Genomic DNA, 23703 nt, shown 5'->3' on the forward strand with positions numbered 1-23703 from the left:
AACTGCTTCAACTTACATCTGATAAGTTGTTAGTGCTTGTTACATTAGTTGACATTATCTTGAGATGTGGCCAGGTAATCTTTCATGGCCTCTGACTAATACAGAGAGAATAACTTATCTCCATGTTCCAACTCTCTTACAACATCAAGAGATGTAAAGGTAGATTAAATCACAATCTCTAAACTCATAACCCAATCTCACGTGGACTAAACAGCTGACTAAATCAACTCATAAAGCTTGTAATGCATTTCCTTTGGACATTTCATGTTCTATCTATCCCAATACTGCATGACAAAACAATGAGAAAACAAGTATAATTTATCAATCACAGTGATATCTCCTCATAAAATACATTATTTTAAAGTTGGAAGAAATACTGTGGAAATATACAGACATAATGGTTATAAATGAAATGTTGTTTTGACCAAGTACACTTGTTAAATTCTAGTGGTCCACAGACGTGGTTAGACAAAGTATAAACCAGCCTTTATTTGTACAAAAATACACACTGTAACATCAGAACACCCCTCTCTCTCTCTCTCTCGCTCTCTCCTGTCCTGTCCTGTCCTGTCATCCCCAGTCATTTTCTGTCCTGTCAGATCCAGACATTTTCTGTCCAGTCAGCTCCAGTTCTTTTCTGTCCTTTCCTGTCAGCTTCAGTTCTTGTCTGTGCTGTCCTGTGTTGTCATGTCCTGTGTTGTCATGTCCTGTGCTGTCCTGTGTTGTCATGTCCTGTGCTGTCCTGTGCTGTCCTGTGCTGTCCTGTGCTGTCCTGTGTTGTCATGTCCTGTGCTGTCCTGTGCTGTCCTGTGCTGTCCTGTGCTGTCCTGTGCTGTCATGTCCTGTGCTGTGCTGTCCTGTGCTGTCCTGTGTTGTCATGTCCTGTGCTGTCCTGTGCTGTCCTGTGCTGTCCTGTGTTGTCATGTCCTGTGCTGTCCTGTGCTGTCCTGTGCTGTCCTGTGTTGTCATGTCCTGTGCTGTGCTGTCCTGTGCTGTCCTGTGCTGTCCTGTGCTGTCCTGTGTTGTCATGTCCTGTGCTGTCCTGTGCTGTCCTGTGCTGTCCTGTGCTGTCCTGTGCTGTCCTGTGTTGTCATGTCATGTCCTGTCCTGTGTTGTCCTGCCCGGCACTGTCCTTTCCACTCAGCCTCAGAACTTCTCTTCTTTGACAGCCTCCTTTTCCATCACACCGCTGATGGTCTCAATCTTTACCTGGCTGGTCTGGTTCCTCTGCTTCTGAACACTGTTACGGATCCCATAACCAAAGTAGATGAGGAACCCTACAGAGAGAAAAAGAGAGGGAGAGAGAGAGATAGATGGAGAGAGAGAGAAAGAAAGAAAGAAAGAAAGAAAGAAAGAAAGAAAGAAAGAAAGAAAGAAAGAAAGAAAGAAACAGAGAGAGAGAGAAAGAGAGAGAGAGAGGAAGTGAGAGAGGGAGAGAGAGAAAGAAAGGGAGAGACAGAGAGAGAGAGGGAGAGAGAGAGAGGAAGAGAGAGAGAGAGAGAGAGAGAGAGAGAGAGAGAGGGGGGAAGTGAGAGAGGGAGAGAGAGAAAGAAAGGGAGAGACAGAGAGAGAGAGGGAGAGAGAGAGAGAGAGAGAGAGAAAGAAAGAAAGAAAGAAAGAAAGAAAGAAAGAAAGAAAGAAAGAAAGAAAGAAAGAAAGAAAGAAAGAAAGAAAGAAAGAAAGAAAGAAAGAAAGAAAGAAAGAAAGAGGGAGAGGGAGAGGGAGAGAGAGGGAGAGACAGAGATGGTATAAGATCAGAGTTTACAATCTAAAACATAGAGAGGCCACCCCTCAACCCTCCAACCGACTTTAGACAGCCCACACTCCTAATGATATGGGGTCAGATACCCCAAGAAAATGACCCATCTATCCCTACCAACCTCTCAGTTTAGTTCGTGTGGCATGTATTATTGGGTAGAGAAGTGTTGGATAGAATACTTACCTACAGCCATCCAGATGGCGTATCGCATCCAGGTGTCTCCTCCTAACTGGACCATCAGGTAGACGTTGACAAACACACTAACTACTGGCAGCACGGGCAGGAAGGGCACCTGGGAGCAGACGGCAGGCGGTAACAGAACTTTACTGAAATGTCAACATAAAGACACGAACAACGCACCACACAGGATCTGGGCCTAAAGATAAACGTTCTGTAGTTCAAAGAAATTAGGGTGGAGTGATATTACGATCTGTTAGGCTGCATCTGATAATGGTTGATAATTATTGCGAATCAGCGATGTTTAAATCGCCTGTGATAATGTCCTTTAATCAGTGATGTTTAAATAGCATGTGATAATGTCCTTTAATCAGCGATGTTTAAATAGCCTGTGATAACATCCTCTAATCAGTGATGTTTAAATAGCATGTGATAATGTCCTTTAATCAGTGATGTTTAAATAGCCTGTGATAACATCCTCTAATCAGTGATGTTTAAATAGCTTGTGATAATGTCCTTTAATCAGTGATGTTTAAATAGCCTGTGATAATGTCCTTTAATCAGTGATGTTTAAATAGCTTGTGATAATGTCCTTTAATCAGTGATGTTTAAATAGCCTGTGATAACATCCTCTAATCAGTGATGTTTAAATAGCTTGTGATAATGTCCTCTAATCAGTGATGTTTAAATAGCATGTGATAATGTCCTCTAATCAGTGATGTTTAAATAGCTTGTGATAATGTCCTCTAATCAGCGACGTTTAAATAGCCTGTGATAATGTCCTTTAATCAGTGATGTTTAAATAGCTTGTGATAATGTCCTTTAATCAGTGATGTTTGAATAGCTTGTGATAATGTCCTTTAATCAGTGATGTTTAAATAGCTTGTGATAATGTCCTTTAATCAGTGATGTTTAAATAGCTTGTGATAATGTCCTATAATCAGTGATGTTTGAATAGCTTGTGATAATGTCCTTTAATCAGTGATGTTTAAATAGCTTGTGATAATGTCCTCTAATCAGTGATGTTTAAATAGCCTGTGATAACGTCCTCTATATGCAGGTGTCCATCTTCCCACAATGCTCCTCACCATGAAAGCAGCCTTGGCTTGGTTCTGTGGATGCCTCCAGATGACGATGACGAGGACCAGTAGGATGAAGGCTACGATGGACACACACACAATGCTCCAGATCTCTTGCCGCTGTATAGCGTCTATCGCTTGGGTCAGCAGGAGGCACAGAGCACATACACACACCACTGGAGAGAAGAAAGAGAGAGGAAGGGGGTGAGAGAAGAACAACTGAACAGAGAGAGAGAGGAAGGGGGTGAGAGAAGAACAACTGAACAGAGAGAGAGAGGAAGGGGGTGAGAGAAGAACAACTGAACAGAGATGGAGAGAGGAAGGGGGTGAGAGAAGAACAACTGAACAGAGAGAGAGAGAGGAAGGGGGTGAGAGAAGAACAACTGAACAGAGAGAGAGGGGAAGGGGGTGAGAGAAGAACAACTGAACAGAGAGAGAGGAAGGGGTGAGAGAAGAACAACTGAACAGAGAGAGAGAGAGGAAGGGAGTGAGAGAAGAACAACTGAACAGAGAGAGAGAGGAAGGGGGTGAGAGAAGAACAACTGAACAGAGAGAGAGAGGAAGGGGGTGAGAGAAGAACAACTGAACAGAGAGAGAGAGGAAGGGGTGAGAGAAGAACAACTGAACAGAGAGAGAGGAAGGGGTGAGAGAAGAACAACTGAACAGAGAGAGAGAGGAAGGGAGTGAGAGAAGAACAACTGAACAGAGAGAGAGAGGAAGGGGGTGAGAGAAGAACAACTGAACAGAGAGAGAGAGGAAGGGGTGAGAGAAGAACAACTGAACAGAGAGAGAGGAAGGGGGTGAGGGAAGAACAACTGAACAGAGAGAGAGAGAGGAAGGGGGTGAGAGAAGAACAACTGAACAGAGAGAGAGAGGAAGGGAGTGAGAGAAGAACAACTGAACAGAGAGAGAGAGGAAGTGGTGAGAGAAGAACAACTGAACAGAGAGAGAGAGGAAGGGGGTGAGAGAAGAACAACTGAACAGAGAGAGAGAGGAAGGGGTGAGAGAAGAACAACTGAACAGAGAGAGAGAGGAAGGGAGTGAGAGAAGAACAACTGAACAGAGAGAGAGAGGAAGGGGTGAGAGAAGAACAACTGAACAGAGAGAGAGAGGAAGGGGTGAGAGAAGAACAACTGAACAGAGAGAGAGGAAGGGGGTGAGGGAAGAACAACTGAACAGAGAGAGAGAGAGGAAGGGGTGAGTGAAGAACAACTGAACAGAGAGAGAGAGAGAGAGAGAGAGGAAGGGGGTGAGAGAAGAACAACTGAACAGAGAGAGAGAGAGGAAGGGGTGAGAGAAGAACAACTGAACAGAGAGAGAGAGGAAGGGAGTGAGAGAAGAACAACTGAACAGAGAGAGAGAGGAAGGGGGTGAGAGAAGAACAACTGAACAGAGAGAGAGAGGAAGGGGGTGAGAGAAGAACAACTGAACAGAGAGAGAGAGGAAGGGGGTGAGAGAAGAACAACTGAACAGAGAGAGAGAGGAAGGGGGTGAGAGAAGAACAACTGAACAGAGAGAGAGAGGAAGGGGGTGAGAGAAGAACAACTGAACAGAGAGAGAGTAGGCCGATGGAAGAATGACTGAAAGAAAGAGGGGAATGCTACATAATGCCACACTGCAGATACCCCCAGCACCTTTCAAATGTAGACAATCTTTGAATAATATTATTTGTCATTGTTATAAGTGGCAACTTTAAAGACAGACGTATTGGAGATTTCTTGTCAAACTGTTTATCTTACCTGACAATACAGTCAAACCTGTGACTGTTTTCGAGGTGCCCGATGTTGGGAATGATGGTGGTTCCAGACAACCAAACTTGGTGTTTGATTCAAGGATCTGGAGATCTGAATCTTTTGATTGGGTCTCTTGGTACCTAGGTGTTATTAAAGTTAACGTAGTACTGTTTATTTAGCTAAATAGAGGACTGCTGTTTATCTAAGTTTGGATATTTGGGAAATACTTACCTAAGTATAAGAATGCATATAGCCACAAGTGTGTAGGCAAAGAGTGTCCCAATTGACATCATATCAACTAATGCTTTCAGGTCAAACACCAGGGCCATTATCGCTGGAAAGGAAAACAAACAAGCATTCAAGTATTTACCGTAGATAAATCATCACACAAAATATATCATAGGCCAAACACAACAAACTCTTTATATCTCTAAAAGAGAGAGAGATCGAGAGAGAGAGATAAAAAAAATCAAGAGAGAGATAGAGAGGGATGGGGTGTTACCTGCTACGACCCCGGAGGAGAGGGTAGAGAGAGAGATAGAGAGGGATGGGGTGTTACCTGCTACGACCCAGGAGGAGAGGGTAGAGAGAGAGATAGAGGGATGGGGTGTTACCTGCTACGACCCAGGAGGAGAGGGTAGAGAGAGAGAGATAGAGGGATGGGGTGTTACCTGCTACGACCCAGGAGGAGAGGGTAGAGAGAGAGATAGAGGGATGGGGTGTTACCTGCTACGACCCCGGAGGAGAGGGTAGAGAGAGAGATAGAGAGGGATGGGGTGTTACCTGCTACGACCCCGGAGGAGAGGGTAGAGAGAGAGATAGAGAGGGATGGGGTGTTACCTGCTACGACCCCGGAGGAGAGGGTAGAGAGAGAGATAGAGAGGGATGGGGTGTTACCTGCTACGACCCAGGAGGAGAGGGTAGAGAGAGAGAGATAGAGAGGGATGGGGTGTTACCTGCTACGACCCCGGAGGAGAGGGTAGAGAGAGAGAGATAGAGAGGGATGGGGTGTTACCTGCTACGACCCCGGAGGAGAGGGTAGAGAGAGAGAGATTAGAGGGATGGGGTGTTACCTGCTACGACCCCGGAGGAGAGGGTAGAGAGAGAGATAGAGAGGGATGGGGTGTTACCTGCTACGACCCCGGAGGAGAGGGTAGAGAGAGAGAGAGATAGAGAGGGATGGGGTGTTACCTGCTACGACCCCGGAGGAGAGGGTAGAGAGAGAGATAGAGAGGGATGGGGTGTTACCTGCTACGACCCCGGAGGAGAGGGTAGAGAGAGAGATAGAGGGATGGGGTGTTACCTGCTACGACCCAGGAGGAGAGGGTAGAGAGAGAGATAGAGAGGGATGGGGGTGTTACCTGCTACGACCCCGGAGGAGAGGGTAGAGAGAGAGAGAGATAGAGAGGGATGGGGTGTTACCTGCTACGACCCCGGAGGAGAGGGTAGAGAGAGAGATAGAGAGGGGTGGGGTGTTACCTGCTACGACCCCGGAGGAGATGGTAGCGATGACAGGACTTTGTCTGGCGCTGACCTTACTGAGGGGCTTGAAGAGGAGGCCGTCTCTGGCCATAGCAAACAGTACGCGGGGCATAGGGAACATGGAACCCAGCAGACTGTACAGGAGACAGACACAGAGAGCCATCAGACATGTTACAGTCTCAGGTCAGGGAACATGGAATCCAACAGACTGTACAGTCGTGGCCAAAAGGTTTGAGAATGACACAAATATTAATTTTCACAAAGTCTGCTGTCTCAGTTTGTATGATGGCAATTTGCATATACTCCAGAATGTTATGAAGAGTGATCAGATTAATTGCAAAGTCCCTCTTTGCCATGCAAATGAACTGAATCCCCCAAAAACATTTCCACTGCATTTCAGCCCTGCCACAAAAGGACCAGCTGACATCATGTCAGTGATTCTCTCGTTAACACAGGTGTGAGTGTTGACAAGGACAAGGCTGGAGATCACTCTGTCATGATGATTGAGTTCGAATAACAGAGTGGAAGCTTCAAAAGGACGGTGGTGCTTGGAATCATTGTCCTTCCTTTGTCAACCATGGTTACCTGCAAGGAAACACATGCCGTTATCATTGCTTTGCACAAAAAGGGCTTCACAGGCAAGGATATTGCTGCCAGTAAGATTGCACATAAATCAACCATTTATCCGATCATCAAGAACTTCAAGGAGAGCGGTTCAATTGTTGTGAAGAAGGCTTCAGGGCGCCCAAGAAAGTCCAGCACGCACCAGGACTGTTTCCTAAAGTTGATTCAACTGCGGGATCGGGGCACCACCAGTACAGAGCTTGCTCAGGAATGGCAGCAGGTAGGTGTGAGTGCATCTGCATGTACAGTGAGGCGAAGACTTTTGGAGGATGGCCTGGTGTCAAGAAGGGCAGCAAAGAAGCCACTTCTCTCCAGGAAAAACATCAGGGACAGACTGATATTCTGCAAAAGGTACAGGGATTGGACTGCTGAGGACTGGGGTAAAGTCATTTTCTCTGATGAATCCCCTTTCCAATTGTTTGGGGCATTGGGAAAAAAGCTTGTCCGGAGAAGACAAGGTGAGTGCTACCATCAGTCCTGTGTCATGCCAACAGTAAAGCATCCTGAGACCATTCATGTGTGGGGTTGCTTCTCAGCCAAGGGAGTGGGCTCACTCATAATTTTGCCTAAGAACACAGCCATGAATAAAGAATGGTACCAACACATCCTTCGAGAGCAACTTTTCCCAACCATCCAGGAACAGTTTGGTGACGAACAATGCCTTTTCCAGCATGATAGAGCACCTTGCCATAGGGCAAAAGTGATAACTAAGTGGCTCGGGGAACAAAACATCTATATTTTGCGTCCATGGCCAGGAAACTCCCCAGACCTTAATCCCATTGAGAACTTGTGGTCAATCCTCAAGAGGCGGGTGGACTAACAAAAACCCACAAATTCTGACAAACTCCAAGCATTGATTATGCAAGAATGGGCTGCCATCAGTGAGGATGTGGCCCAGAAGTTAATTGACAGCATGCCAGGGCGGATTGCAGAGGTCTTGAAAAAGAAGGGTCAACACTGCAAATATTGACTCTTTGCATCAACTTCATGTAATTGTCAATAAAAGCCTTTGACACTTATGAAATGCTTGTAATTATACTTCAGTATTCCATAGTAACATCTGACAAAAATATCTATAGACACTGAAGCAGCAAACCTTGTGGAAATTAATATTTGTGTCATTCTCAAAACTTTTGGCCACGACAGACAGACAGACAGACAGACAGACAGACAGACAGACAGACAGACAGACAGACAGACAGACAGACAGACAGACAGACAGACAGACAGACAGACAGACAGACAGACAGACAGACAGAGAGCCATCAGTCATGTTACAGTCTCAGGATATGCCCCAAATGGCACCCTATGCCCTATATAGTGCACTTTTGACCAGGGGTAGTGTACTATATAGTGATAACATCAGAATACATGAGCCCAGATCTACAAAGCATTTGCACCGTGGTAAATATGGTTTATATCTTTTTAGAATGGAGACAGACAGACAGAGAGACAGACAGACAGACAGACAGACAGACAGACAGACAGACAGACAGACAGACAGACAGACAGACAGACAGACAGACAGACAGACAGACAGACAGACAGACAGACAGACAGACAGACAGACAGACAGACAGACAGACAGACAGACAGACAGACAGACAGAGAGCCATCAGTCATGTTACAGTCTCAGGATATGCCCCAAATGGCACCCTATGCCCTATATAGTGCACTTTTGACCAGGGGTAGTGTACTATATAGTGATAACATCAGAATACATGAGCCCAGATCTACAAAGCATTTGCACCGTGGTAAATATGGTTTATATCTTTTTAGAATGGAGACAGACAGACAGACAGACAGACAGACAGACAGACAGACAGACAGACAGACAGACAGACAGACAGACAGACAGACAGACAGACAGACAGACAGACAGACAGACAGACAGACAGACAGACAGACAGACAGACAGACCAACTGACTAACTGTAATGACGCCTGGTGACATCATTGACCAGTGACTTTCCGTGTTCTCCTACCTACCTGGTGGAGAGGGCGCAGAGTGAACCGACAGCCACCACATACTTGGCGGGCCCCCAGCCGATGTACTCGAAGGCCACGGGTAGCGGGCTGTTAACATTCAGCATGTAGTAGGGCATCATCAGAGTGAGGGCCGCCGACACAGCGAAGTAGGCCAGGAAACAGATGAGGAGCGACGCCACGATGCCCAGCGGGATGGACTTCTGAGGGTTCTTCACCTCCTCACCTGGAGATAGACAATGAATTTTCTTCTTTTTTTTGGTTCACCTTTATTTAACCAGGTAGGCAAGTTGAGAACAAGTTCTCATTTACAATTGCGACCTGGCCAAGATAAAGAAAAGCAGTTCGACACATACAACAACACAGATTTACACATGGAGTAAAACAAACATACAGTCAATAATAGAGTAGGAAAATAAGTCTATATACAATGTCAGCAAATGAGGTGAGATAAGGGAGGCAAAGGCAAAAAAGGCCATGGTGGCAAAGTAAATACAGTGATCTGTGAGCTGCTCTGACAGCTGGTGCTTAAAGCTAGTGAGGGAGATAAGTGTTTCCAGTTTCAGAGATTTTTGTAGTTCGTTCCAGTCATTGGCAGCAGAGAACTGGAAGGAGAGATGGCCAAAGGAGGAATTGGCTTTGGGGGTGACCAGAGAGATATACCTGCTGGAGCGCGTGCTACAGGTGGGTGCTGCTATGGTGACCAGTGAGCTGAGATAAGGGGGAACTTTACCTAGCAGGGTCTTGTAGATGACCTGGAGCCAGTGGGTTTGGCGACGAGTATGACGCGAGGGCCAGCCAACGAGAGCGTACAGGTCGCGGTGGTGGGTAGTATATGGGGCTTTGGTGACAAAACGGATGGCACTGTGATAGACTGCATCCAGTTTATTGAGTAGGGTATTGGAGGCTATTTTGTAAATGACATCACCGAAGTCGAGGATCAGTAGGATGGTCAGTTTTACGAGGGTATGTTTGGCTGCATGAGTGAAAGATGCTTTGTTGCGAAATAGGAAGCCAATTCTAGATTTAAATTTGGATTGGAGATCTTTGATGTGAGTCTGGAAGGAGAGTTTACAGTCTAACCAGACATCTAGGTATTTGTAGTTGTCCACATATTCTAAGTCAGAACCGTCCAGAGTAGTGATGCTGGACGGGCGGGCAGGTGCAGGCAGCGATCGGTTGAAGAGCATGCATTTAGTTTTACTTGTATTTAAGAGCAGTTGGAGGCCACGGAAGGAGAGTTGTATGGCATTGAAGCTCGTCTGGAGGGTTGTTAACACAGTGTCCAAAGAAGGGCCAGAAGTATACAGAATGGTGTCGTCTGCGTAGAGGTGGATCAGAGACTCACCAGCAGCAAGAGCGACATCATTGATGTATACAGAGAAAATAGTTGGCCCAAGAATTGAACCCTGTGGCACCCCTATAGAGACTGCCAGAGGCCCGAACAACAGGCCATCTGATTTGACACACTGAACTCTATCAGAGAAGTAGTTGGTGAACCAGGCGAGGCAATCATTTGAGAAACCAAGGCTATTGAGTCTGCCAATGAGGATGTGGTGATTGACAGAGTCGAAAGCCTCGGCCAGGTCAATGAATACAGTAGCACAGTATTGTTTCTTATCGATGGCGGTTACGATGTCGTTTAGGACCTTGAGCGTGGCTGAGGTGCACCCATGACCAGCTCTGAAACCAGATTGCATAGCGGAGAAGGTGCGGTTTGATTCGAAATGGTCGGTAATCTGTTTGTTGACTTGGCTTTCGAAGACCTTAGAAAGGCAGGGTAGGATAGATATAGGTCTGTAGCAGTTTGGGTCAAGAGTGTCCCCCCCCTTTGAAGAGGGGGATGACCGTAGCTGCTTTCCAATCTTTGGGAATCTCAGACGACACGAAAGAGAGGTTGAACAGGCTAGTAATAGGGGTTGCAACAATTTCAGCAGATCATTTTAGAAAGAAAGGGTCCAGATTGTCTAGCCCGGGTGATTTGTAGGGGTGTGAATGAATGAATGAATGAATGAATGAATGAATTAATGAATGAATGAAGAGCTGTCAATACAACCAGTCCATCACTCGATTGGCCCATCAGTTGATCAATCAATCAGCCAATATCGGTCAATTAAGCAAGCAAGGTTTAATCATGTAGAATATTGACTGTTACAGTATGCCTAACCATTCTGAGTAGAATAGACATTACCAAAGATACTATATGGACGAAGCTTTGAGAAGCGCCTGGCTTTATCAGTGTTTCTGTAGGATGGAAATGTTTCTGACGTATGTAGGTTAGTGTGTCTGCACATGTTTAAATATCAAAGCAGATAGGCCTACTTGTTGTGGCGATGCAGTCGAAGCCTACGAAGGCGTAGAAACAGGTAGCGGCTCCGGAGATTGTCCCGTCGAAACCGTAGGGGAAGAACCCTCCATCCCCATACATACTGGTCACATTGACTGTAGACGTTAGATTCCTGGAGAAGACAATGTAAGAGTACATATGGTTGCAGAATAGTAACTTTCCAATCTTCTCTGGTTTTCCAGAAGTCTTGGTTGAAAGATTCACTCTAATATTTCTTGCTAATACTACGGCTATAACATACTCACACACATTTGCCTGTAGAAATGTCTTCAACATCCACTGTAGTTGCTAGCAAGTTTGGTATGATGAAGGATATCTCATGTATTGTACTCAAACGTTTGTATTGTAATCAAACATGGTTGCATACTGTGATTTTGCTGTAGCGTTGATGAGCGTCTCCTGACTGATCTGCCAGTTACCGATGTCTCCCTTGACGAAGCCCGCAATAATGACAAACAGAAGAACCAGGATGTTGATGGCCGTGAAGATCTTGTTGACTATTGCCGATTCCTGGACACCGAAGGCCAGCAGACCTTCACAGGATGGAAACACATGGAACATGTGATCATCACCATCATCACCATCACCATCATCACCATCATCATCACCATCACCATCATCATCACCACCATCATCACCATCACCATCATCATCATCATCATCTTCATCATCACCATCATCATCATCACCATCATCCATCACCACCATCACCACCATCACCACCATCACCATCATCACCATCACCACCACCATCACCACCATCACCACCATCACCACCACCACCATCACCATCACCATCATCACCACCATCACCATCATCACCATCACCACCACCATCATCATCATCACCACCACCATCACATCATCATCATCATCACCACCATCACCATCATCATCATCATCATCATCATCACCACCATCACCACCATCATCACCATCACCATCATCATCATCACCACCATCACCATCACCATCATCACCATCATCATCATCACCACCATCACCACCACCATCACCACCATCACCACCATCATCACCACCATCATTATCAACATCATCATCACCACCATCACCACCATCACCACCATCATCATCATCATTATCAACATCATCATCATAATTTTCAACATCATCAGTACCAGACAGTTTTAATGTTAAACTAACCAATGATCAATCAATCATCAGATTCAGTTTACCTGCCAGGAGCATAATGAGTCCAGCAGCAAAGAAGTCTGGGTATTCTGCGAGGCCCGGGAGGTTCATGTATACGTTTTCTTTGAAGAAGTTCCCCATGGCATTGCCGATGAGGTCATCAAAGGTTCCGCTCCAAGCCCTCGCCACACTGGACGTCCCTGACAGGATAATGATGAGAGGAGATTAGCCGATATGACAATAGCTGGATCAATCAACCCTTTACACTGGTGAGAATCGGCCTTTATGGATAGGGCTAAATGTAAATCTTTCTTACAGAATAAATATAAAAAGCACATTCGTAATCATGGTAACAATTGAAAGGGAACAGTTTAATAATAATGGGACAAGTATTAGATCAAAAAGGTGAAAGGACACAACAGTTCACCTGACGCTAGACTGAAACACAGTCAATCCATCAATCAGTACTCATGGTTTTATTATTATTTATTTTATTATATTATTTACAACCCTGAGAAGAGGAGAGAGTTCATTACGAATCATCATATCGTACGTACAGAGAACGCCCTCGAGGGCAGATATGAATGTGATTGGTTAAGCTTAGGTAAATGACTCCAGTTAGATTTTTTTATTTTATTTCACCTTTATTTAACCAGGTAGGCAAGTTGAGAACAAGAACAAGATAAGGTTAGGTATCTCGGATACTTCAGTTCTGTGAGTAAGGCTAGACTGTTAGCTATTACATGTGTTTTTATTGGTCAGTATTGCCCAGCAGGCGTTAACTTAACTGCCGTGGAGTTGTTTTTGAGAGCATGGTAGCACCTCCTGGTTGAAACTGCTGTACAAACTGTGTTCTCTCTCTCTCTCTGGCTCTCTCTCTCTCTCTCTCTCTCTCTGGCTCTCTCTCTCTCTCTCTCTCTCTCTCTCTCTGGCTCTCTCTCTCTCTCTCTCTCTCTGGCTCTCTCTCTCTGGCTCTCTCTCTCTGGCTCTCTCTCTCTGGCTCTCTCTCTCTGGCTCTCTCTCGCTGGCTCTCTCTCTCTGGCTCTCTCTCTCTGGCTCTCTCTCTCTCTCTCTCTCTCTGGCTCTCTCTCTCTCTCTCTCTCTGGCTCTCTCTCTCTCTGGCTCTCTCTCTCTCTCTGGCTCTCTCTGTCTCTCTCTCTCTCTCTCTCTCTCTCTCTCTGGCTCTCTCTCTGGCTTCTCTCGCTCTCTCTGGCTCTCTCTCTCTCTCTCTCTCTCTCTCTCTCTCTCTCTCTCTCTCTCTCTCTCAATTCAATTTCAATTTAAGGACTTTATTGGCATGGGAAACATGTTTACATTGCCGAAGAAAGTGAAATAGATAGTAAATAAAAGTGATACTAAACAATTTAAAAAAAAAAAGACATTTACAACTGTCATATTATGTGCAAATAGTTAAAGTACAAAAAGGGAAAATAAATAAACTTAAATATGGGTTGTTTGCTCTTCACTTGTTGCCTTTTTCTTGGGGAAACAGGTCACACATCTTGCTGCTGTGATGGCACACTATGGTATTTCACCCAGTAGATATGGGAGTTTATCAACATTGGGTATGTTTTTGAATTCTTTGTGGATCTGTGTAATCTGAGGGAAATATGTGTCTCTAATAAGGTCATACATTTGGCAGGAGGTTAGGAAGTGCAGCTCAGATTCCACCTCATTTTGTGGGCAGTGTGCACATAGCCTGTCTTCTCTTGAGAGCCAGGTCTGCCTTCGGCGGTCTCTCTTAATAGCAAGGCTATGCTCGAGTCTGTACATAGTCAAAGCTTTCCTTAATGTTGGTTCAGTCACAGTGGTCAGGTATTCACTGTGTTCTCTCTGTTTAGGGGCAAATAGCATTCTAGTTTGCTCTGTTTTTTTTTGTGTTAATTCTTACCAAAGTGTCAAGTAATTATCTTTTTGTTTTCTCATGATTTGGTTGGGTCTAACTGTGTTGCTGTCCTGGGCCTCTGTGGGGTCTGTTTGTGTTTGTGAACAGAGCCCCAGGACCAGCTTGCTTAGGGGACTCTTCTCCAGGTTCATCTCTCTGTAGGTGATGGCTTTGTTATGGAAGGTTTGGAAATCGCTTCCTTTTAGGTGGTTGTAGAATTTAATGGCCCTTTTCTGGATTTTGATGATTAGCGGGTATCGGCCTAATTCTGCTCTGCATGCGTTATTTGGTGTTGTACACTGAGGATATTTTTGCATAATTCTCTCTCTCCCTCTCTCTCTGCCTCTCTCTCTCACGCTCTCACACTCTCACTCCCTGCTTCTCTCTCTCTCTGCCTCTCTCTCTCACGCTCTCTACCTCTCTCTCTCTCTGCCTCTCTCTCTCTGTGCCTGCCTCGCTCTCTCTGTGCCTCTCTCTCTCTCTCTCTCTCTCTCTGCCTCGCTCTCTCTCTGCCTTTCTCTCTCACACTCTCACTCCCTGCTTCTCTCTCTCTCTTTCTCTGCCTCTCTTTTACTCTCTCTCTGTCACTCTCTTTGCCTTTCTCTCTCTCTCTCTCTCTCTCTCTCTCTCTCTCTCTCTCTCTCTCTCTTTCTCTCTCTCTCACTCTGTCTTTGCCTCTCTCTCTCACTCTGTCTTTGCCTCTCTCTCTCACTCTGTCTTTGCCTCTCTCACTCTCTCACTCTCTCTCTCTCTCTCTCTCTCTCTCTCTCTCTCTCTCTCCTCTCTCTCTCTCTCTCTCTCTCTCTCTCTCTCTCTCTCTCTCTCTCTCTCTCTCTCTCTCTCTCTCTCTCTCTCTCTCTCTCTATCTCTATATATATATATATATATATATATATATATATATATATATATATATGTCTCTCTATGCTGTATATAGCTCTGGATTGGAGCAAATAAATGGATGATGGTGAATCACCATTTTACTGCAGGGGGTTAAAGTCAGAGATGAAAGGTTAAAGGAAGACATTGGATTCTTGTATTTATGGTTGATCATTTATGGATCTCAGTGTTCCCAGGCACTGAGCCAAAATGTTTAGCCTCACACCAGGGAGCCAATGTTATATTAACAACATTATAAACATGCCTCAATAAAGATATACACTCACAGCCTAAATTCTTCGGTATTCTACGAGGTGTCGGAAATGTTCCACAGGGATGTTGGTCCATGCTGACGTGATGGCATCACGCAGTTGCGACAGATTGGACGGTGGAATATTCATGTTGCGAACAGCCCGTTCTATCTCATCCTAAAGATGTTCTATTGGGTTGAGGTCTGGGGACTGCGCAGGTCTGGGGACTGCGCGGGTCTGGGGACTGACCAGGTCTGGGGACTGCGCAGGTCTGGGCACTGACCAGGTCTGGGGACTGACCAGGTCTGGGGACTGACCAGGTCTGGGGACTAACCAGGTCTGGGGACTGCGCAGGTCTGGGGACTGACCAGGTCTGGGGACTGCGCAGGTCTGGGGACTGCACAGGTCTGGGGACTGACCAGGTCTGGGACTGACCAGGTCTGGGGACTGACCAGGCCACTCAAGTAAACTAAACTCACTGTCGTGTTCCAGGTGAGGTTTTTCCACTCCTCAGTTTCCCAGTGTTGGTGATGGCGTGCCCACTGGAGCAGTTTCATCTTGTTTTTAGCTGATAGGAGTGGAACCCGCTGTGGTTGTGTGCTGCAGTAGCCCACCGTGAGAAGGATCGACGAGTTGTGCGTTCCGAGACGTCGTTCTGCACACCACTGTTGTACTGGGCCGTTATCTGTCTGTTTGTGTTCCGCCTGTTAGCTTGAATGGTACTTGCCATTCTCCTTCAATCTTTCATCAACGATTTGTTTCCACCCACAGGACTGCCACTGACAGGATGTTTTTTGTTTGTCACACTATTCTCGAAAAAAATAACCTAGGCACTGTCGTGCGTGTAAAGCCCAGGAGATTTCTGAGATACTGGATTCTGTGCGCCTGACACAGATGATCATGCCACGCTAAAAGTCGCTTAGGTCATTCCTTTTTGCCCATTCTAAAGTTCATTCGAACAGTAACTGAATGTCTCGATGCCTGCTTTATATAACAAACCACGGCCACGTGACTCACTTTCTGTAGGAGCGATCCATTTTTTTGTCAACGGGGTGTACCTAATATACTGGCCAGGTTTAGATCAGATAGGAACTAGAAAGAAGAATCAGCTTGAACAAGAATTAAGTAGTATATTGTTGTATCTTACCTATGACGTAGGACAGCAACAGATTCCACCCGGTAATAAAGGCCAGTAGCTCTCCCACCGTCACATAGCTGTAGAGATACGCAGACCCCGTTTTGGGGACGCGGGCCCCGAACTCAGCGTAGCACAAGCCGGCAAAGACAGAGGCCACGGCAGCAATGAAGAAGGATATAATGATGCTGGGACCTGACGACGTCCTTGCAACCTGATAAACATGACAATCAGTCAATAAAATTGATTTTATAAAGCTCTTTTTACATCAGCAGTTTCCAGATACCCGGCCAAAACCCCCAAAGAGCAAGCAATGCAGAAGCAGAAGCCCAGTGGCTAGGGAAAGCTCCCTAAGAAGGAAGGAACTTAAGAAGAAACCTAGAGAGAAACAAACATTTCTGAGTCATCTGATAATGATGATAGCAATCATACATTACATTTGTATAGTGACTTTCATTAGATGAGATAGATAGAAATAAATAATCTTAAGGAAATTCAAAGTGGATAAGGAGAATTTCAAAGGAGAATTTTTACTTTTTATAAACAATCTAAAAAAATTAATATGTAAATGGTGTGTTATAGAAAGGTCCAGACACTTTTCTTTTTTTTTTTTACAATTTCACAATTTAAAAAAAAAAAATTTTACTCAACCAGTGATTCACTTCCTCATCCCCATTGTGCATTATATTGCATTGTGTGCGACTCAAGCTGTTTTCCTTATCTAGCTGTTCCATTCTCCGTGTAAACTGCAGCTAGAATGGACGGAGACGTATCGCTCGAGTCACAACAAGATAAAGTGTTACGTTGTGGATAAAGTTCGTAATGACACACTTTCATGTGTACAACATCTAAAGACCTGTATCACTCTACTGAGACCGCATCTGTTTCTAAAATGACATATTTGGGTGTTTTTGTTCATGTTTTTTTCAGAGCACCCATACTGCACAACGAGAATGAGCAAGTGAATCGCTGGTTGGGGTAAGTTTCTCAAAAACAAGTGAAATTGCACCCTTCTGTAACATTCCATTTAAATAAAAATAGAGATTTGGTTGTAAAAAAGCTAAATTCTCCTTTAAGTGTTCAAGTGTTACGGTGTTAAGTTAAAGTGTAAAAGTAGTTCAGGCATCTAAACTAAAATGTTCTTAAGGATTGTTTATTTTGTGAAAACAAAAGCACCACATTTTGCCAATGTCTTCATCAAATACCATCAGAGCATCCCCCTCCTTGCTTTAGGCCAACATATCATTCCTGTCAAGAGTCGTTCCGGTCAGTCCTGTGCTGTTTACTCCTGCATCAAGGTTCATCCCAAACTGAACCTTCCTGGATATGTTAATTTATTAAAAGTGGCACTCCAGTCTCCTTTCACCTCATTTAACACCTTATTTACTGAACAAAAGTCACATCTCAATAGGTGGTCCAGGTATCCTCATGACATTGCACAGGGGGGGGGTCTTACCCTTAAGTTTACTTACTGTATTTGTACGTGTTGTTTTTCAATAGGAAAAGTTCAAAAATAGTTGGAGTGCGTTTTTACATATATTATTCAACCATTATTTTCTCAGATGGGTGTCACGCCCCCCAGGGGTCAAACCTGAGATGGATCGATATCAAAATATTTTTATTATACATGAATCTACACATCTGCCAAATGAGGTGCTTTTATCACAAACTGAACCATTATTATGCTTTGCCGCCCCACTATAGTGTTAAAGTGTTATGTTGAAGTATAACGATGAAGTGTGACATTGAAGTGTAAGATTGAAGTCTTACGTTGAAGTGTTACATTAAAGTGTTACATTGAAGTGTGACGTTGAAGTGTTACGTTGAAGTGTGACGTTGAAGTGTAACGTTGAAGTCTGACGTTGAAATGTAACGTTGAAATGTAACGTTGAAATGTTACGTTGAAATGTGACACTGAAGAGTGACATTGAAGTGTAACGTTGAAGTGTAACGTTGAAGTGTGACGTTGAAGTGTGACGTTGAAGTGTGACGTTGAAGTGTAACGTTGAAGTCTGACGTTGAAATGTAACGTTGAAATGTTACGTTGAAGTGTTACTGAACAACGTTGAAGTGTTACGTTAAAGTGTGATGTTGAAGTGTTACATTGAAGTGTAACGTTGAAGTGTAACGTTGAAGTGTTACGTTGAAGTGTTACGTTAAAGTGTGATGTTGAAGTGTGACGTTGAAGTGTAACGTTGAAGTGTTACGTTGAAGTATGATGTTGAAGTGTGACGTTGAAGTGTAACGTTGAAGTGTGATGTTGAAGTGTGACGTTGAAGTGTTACGTTGAAGTGTGATGTTGAAGTGTGACGTTGAAGTGTGATGTTGAAGTGTGACGTTGAAGTGTTACGTTGAAGTGTTACGTTGAAGTGTGATGTTGAAGTGTGATGTTGAAGTGTGACGTTGAAGTGTAACGTTGAAGTGTTACGTTGAAGTGTTACGTTGAAGTGTGACGTTGAAGTGTGACGTTGAAGTGTGATGTTGAAGTGTAACGTTGAAGTATGATGTTGAAGTGTGACGTTGAAGTGTGATGTTGAAGTGTTACGTTGAAGTGTTACGTTGAAGTGTAATGTTGAAGTGTTATGTTGAAGTGTGATGTTGAAGTGTTACCTTGAAGTGTTACCTTGAAGTGTTACGTTGAAGTGTAACGTTGAAGTGTAATGTTGAAGTGTTACATTGAAGTGTGATGTTGAAGTGTGACATTGAAGTGTTATGTTGAAGTGTTACATTGAAGTGTTACGTTGAAGTGTTACATTAAAGTGTTACGTTGAAGTGTTACATTGAAGTGTTACATTAAAGTGTTACGTTGAAGTGTTACGTTGAAGTGTTACCTTGAAATGTTACGTTGAAGTGTTACATTAAAGTGTGATATTGAAATATGACATTGAAGTGTGAGGTTGAAGTGTAACATTGAAGTGTGACATCGAAGTGTGACGTTGAAGTGTAACGTTGAAGTGTGACATTGAAGTGTAACATTGAAGTGTAACGTTGAAGTGTTACGTTGAAGTGTGACGTTGAAGTGTAACGTTGAAGTGTTACATTGAAGTGTTACGTTGAAGTGTTAGATTGAAGTGTTACGTTGAAGTGTGATGTTGAAATGTGACATTGAAGTGTTACGTTGAAGTGTTACGTTAGTGTTACGTTAAAGTGTTACGTTGAAGTGTTACGTTGAAGTGTGACGTTGAAGTGTGACGTTGAAGTGTGACGTTGAAGTGTAACATTGAAGTGTAACGTTGAAGTGTGACGTTGAAGTGTTACATTGAAGTGTAATGTTGAAGTGTAACGTTGAAGTGTGACGTTGAAGTGTAACATTGAAGTGTAACGTTGAAGTGTGACGTTGAAGTGTTACATTGAAGTGTAATGTTGAAGTGTAACATGGAAGTGTTACATTGAAGTGTGATGTTGAAGTGTAACGTTGAAGTGTTACATTGAAGAGTGACGTTGAAGTGTAACGTTGAAGTGTAATGTTGAAGTGTGATGTTGAAGTGTAACGTTGAAGAGTGACGTATGGTTAAGTGTTAAAGTATTAAAAGTGTTAAAAGGTAAAAAGGTGAAGAAAAAATAGTAGATAAGTGCAACTATCAGATATATATCCATACATCTCCCCACCCCCAAGGTAGTCCCCACCCCTAGGGCAACCAACTCAACAGTGTTAAGTTAAAATAAGTTAGTTATCTAAGAATAAGTTGTATCCATACCTCTCCCCTGCCTCCAGGGTAGTCCCTACCCCTAGGGCCACCAACTCAACAGTTTTAAATTAAAATAAGTTAGTTAACTAAGAATAAGTTGTATCCATACCACTCCCCTGCCTCCAGGGTAGTCCCTACCCCTAGGGCCACCAACTCAACAGTGTTAAATTAAAATAAGTTAGTTAACTAAGAAGAAGTTGTATCCATACCTCTCCCCTGCCCCCAGGGTACTCCCTACCCCTAGGGCCACCAACTCAACAGTGTTAAATTAAAATAAGTTAGTTATCTAAGAAGAAGTTGTATCCATACCTCTCCTGAGAGAACATAGACCCCTGCCCCCAGGGTACTCCCCACCCCTAGGGCCACCAGGTCCAGGGTGGTCAGACAGCGGTTGAAAGTGGACTCCTCTCCCTCGGGCTCCAGAGGTTTTCTCCTGGACAGGCTCCGTACAAAGGAGCTCAATGAGTGGCAGGTCATCCTTCTACTAGGGTCAGGGTCAGGGGTTAAGGGTTGGGGGAAGAAGAGAGGGGGGATGTAATGAGAGAAGGTAGAGAGAGAAAAGGGGATCAGTGAGGGTGGGAGTGAGAGAGAGAGAGAGAGAGAGAGAGAGAGAGAGAGAGAGAGAGTGAGAGAGCGAGAGAGAGAGAGAGAGAGAGAGAGAGAGAGAGAGAGAGAGAGAGAGTGAGTGAGTGAGAGAGAGAGAGAGAGACAGAGAGAGAGAGAGAGAGAGAGAGAGAGAGAGAGAGAGAGAGAGAGAGAGAGAGAGAATGGATGAGTGAACATGTTGGTGAATAATTCTCAGATCACCCCTCACACTGAATCATTTCTGACGACATGATGTTCAAGAACATTACTTTCTAGTAATTTAGCTATTCAAAAGCTACATTGAAGAAAATAAACACTGGAAATCAATGAAAAAGTGTCTGTCTTTACCACATAGTTTAAGACATACCTCTAAGTTTTTAAAAGATCAGAAGTATAATATCAGAAAAATTATTGATAACATGTATCGGTTTCCATGTATTTTATGAAGTCTTCTAAATACAGCCGTGCTCTTTGTAAATCTACTGTAAAATCCATAAGCTACTTTATGGTCTGTCCCTATCAGTAACATTCTTTCACAAGGCACTCTAATTCCAAAAGTTCAGCACCATTGAGTGGAAACCTTGCATTCTCCTATTAAAACACCAAAATCACTATAATTAGTCTACCAAATAATAAATCAATATTTGTTTTGTCTGCTTACCTGTTAATGAGTGATTCCCTGCTACAGAGCTGTGCTGTGTTTAAGAGAGACAATTGATAGTGTTTGTTATTCTTTCCTTCAATCGCTTAATTATTTTATGCCTCCTCCTTTATCACCTGCTTGACTGAAGACTGCTGATGCCTGTAATTTTTCTCCTGATGCCCATTGGCTCTATAACTACACCCTAACCTGCTACATGACTCTGGGTTTTACACAACCTCTAATAACTAACCACACACACATATCTAGCCAAAACTCACAACTTTTATCAATAGGATAAACCTAAATGAGTATGTAATAAGGAAATATTTACAGTATGTAATGTAAATACATGTTTATTAAACATTTATGTCATATAAAAAACCTGAATTAGAAATGTAATATCTAATAACAGGTGTGTGAATCAATAGAAGGTGTACTCACCTTACCGTACAAGTTCTATGTTGTCATGTGTTCTGAGACGGAACATGGACAATCAGAGACATTCCATTCTGTTCTGTTCTGTTCTCTCTCTCTCTCTCTGTCTTTCTCTCTCTCTCTCTTTCTTTATCTCACTCGCTCTCTCTCTCTCTCTCCCTCTCTCTCTCTCTCTCTCTCTCCCTCTCTCTCTCTCTCATTCTCTATCTCTCTAAATCTCTATCTCTCTCTAAATCTCTCTCTCAATTCAATTCAATTCAATTCAATTCAATTCAATTCAATTCAATTTATTGGCATGACGTAAGACTGTACATATTGCCAAAGCTTACTTTTGATAATTACAATATGAAAATAATAAGAATCAAAATTGTCTTTGATATCCTCGTCTGTGCTTATGCACTGCGCTCTTAAATTCAAACCACAGGTTTTCAATGGGTTTCAAGTCCAGAGACTGAGAAGGTCATTTTGCAATATGTTGATTTTATTGCCAGTTAAATATTTCTTTGTGGGTTATGTTGTGTACTTGGTGTTATTGTCTTGATGGTCAAGTTAACTTGGTGTTATTGTCTTGCGGTCAACTTTCAGCCTACTGGCAGAGGCAACCAGGGTTTTGTCTCAAATGTGCTGGTAAGGGAGAGTAGGGTAAGTTGGGCCAGCATCACTCCGTCAAGGGAAATATCATATTATTTCTAACAAAGATATCTACACATATTTCAGGATGTTGTGTATCCCTGGAAATAATCAGAATGAATGTAAACATAAGAGTTTTGAAAACATAGCTTGTCCATAAAAAAGTGGTCTCTTTGCACAACTTACCCTGGGTATGGGCCGTGGGACAGGGTAAGTTGAGCCGCCGGTACGTTTCAGTACTGAATGAAATATTGCCACTAGCTTTAGAAAACCATGTTTATCTTTATTTGATTATTTTTAACCATACCTTTTTTGAGAAACCAAAAAATATTACTTGTTAAACAAAATCGCTTTCTCTGAGCAATTGTATTAGTATAAAATAATGTAATTTCCCCCAAAATGCTAGCATACAATATACAGGTAACTGTCAAAATAAAGGAAACCCCAACATAAAGTGTCTTAATAGTGCGTTGGGTCACCACGAGCCAGAACAGCTTCAATGTACCTTGGCATAGATTCTACTAGTGTCTGGAACTCTATTGGAGGGATGAGACACCGTTCTTCCACGAGATATTCCGTTATTTGATGTTTTGTTGATGGTGGTGGAAAACACTGTCTCTGGCGCCACTCCAGAATCTCCCATAAGTGTTCAATTGGGTTTGAGATCTGGTGACTGAGACGGCCATGGCATGTGGTTTAAATCGTTTTCATGCTCATCAAACCATTCAGTGACCACTCCTGCCCTGTGGATGGGGGCATTGTCATCCTATGGGGGCATAGCCATGGTAGCCAAAAGAATGTCCTGCCCAGCATTTTCATACATGACCCTAAGCATGATGGGATGCTAATTGCTTAATTAACTCAGGAACCACACCTGTGTCGAAGCACCTGCTTTCAATATACTTTGTGTCCCTCATTTATTGAAGTTTCACCTTTATTTTGGCACTACTGTAGCTAAACATTTAAATTGTTTATTTTTCATTTTTGCTTCTCTTTATCAAGGGTGTCAATAATTTCAAACCCCACTGTAGCTGTATGTCGACACAGTTTCTTTCTCAGCCCACACCATGACACACACTGCATTGTTGCCCTGTCCCCATCATCTCAGTTAGGGCCGACTCTGCGGACGAGGTTATGTTTTTCTCTGTCAACAGCTGACAGGCAGCTCTAACTATCAACCCTGACAGAAAATGTCAAAATAATCACTATTAACTGCTAGATGAAGTCATAATT

The 23703-nt window shown here is 43.6% G+C and overlaps 1 protein-coding gene, 1 long non-coding RNA gene and 1 pseudogene across 5 annotated transcripts in view; 2 read left to right on the forward strand and 1 right to left on the reverse strand.

Annotated features, from left to right (window-relative positions):
* LOC123743233 (basic proline-rich protein-like) overlaps positions 1-23703 on the forward strand; it is a 603964-nt pseudogene that overhangs the window by 133132 nt on the left and 447129 nt on the right.
* On the reverse strand, positions 975-22032 carry LOC106604180 (cationic amino acid transporter 2). Of its 4 annotated transcripts, none has more exons than XM_014198602.2 (14): positions 21847-22032; positions 21424-21457; positions 20487-20661; positions 16501-16702; positions 12383-12538; positions 11554-11719; positions 11162-11298; positions 8843-9065; positions 6228-6364; positions 4980-5082; positions 4755-4888; positions 3025-3191; positions 1943-2051; positions 975-1277 (listed from the first exon to the last, which is right to left on the reverse strand). In XM_014198602.2, the coding sequence occupies exons 3-14, from the start codon at positions 20652-20654 to the stop codon at positions 1147-1149; spliced, it is 1833 nt and encodes a 610-aa protein (XP_014054077.1). In that variant the 5' UTR covers positions 20655-20661; positions 21424-21457; positions 21847-22032; the 3' UTR covers positions 975-1146. The 4 variants fall into 4 exon arrangements, with proteins under 4 accessions (XP_014054077.1, XP_014054079.1, XP_014054080.1 ...); XM_014198604.2 differs by having other exon boundaries at positions 20487-20658; positions 21847-21963; XM_014198605.2 differs by having other exon boundaries at positions 21852-21944.
* The window catches only part of LOC123743073 (uncharacterized), a 68521-nt gene continuing 62049 nt past the window's right edge, over positions 17232-23703 (forward strand). Inside the window, exons 1-2 of the long non-coding RNA XR_006769813.1 lie at positions 17232-17303; positions 17419-17466. This is a non-coding gene — a long non-coding RNA (uncharacterized lncRNA). The remainder of the gene's footprint in view (positions 17304-17418; positions 17467-23703) is intronic.

The sequence above is a fragment of the Salmo salar genome, chromosome ssa05 (assembly GCF_905237065.1).
Source record: "Salmo salar chromosome ssa05, Ssal_v3.1, whole genome shotgun sequence".
NCBI lineage: Eukaryota > Metazoa > Chordata > Actinopteri > Salmoniformes > Salmonidae > Salmo > Salmo salar.

Excerpts from the sequence above, each read along its gene's own strand:
- LOC106604180 (XM_014198602.2), bottom strand. The coding sequence starts at position 20,654 with ATGACCTGCCACTCATTGAGCTCCTTTGTACGGAGCCTGTCCAGGAGA. Across the intron at positions 9,066-11,161 it reads CGACTGCATCGCCACAACAA|GTGAGGAGGTGAAGAACCCT; the intron begins GTAGGCCTATCT and ends GTCTATCTCCAG. Across the intron at positions 1,278-1,942 it reads CGCCATCTGGATGGCTGTAG|GGTTCCTCATCTACTTTGGT; the intron begins GTAAGTATTCTA and ends TTCTCTCTGTAG.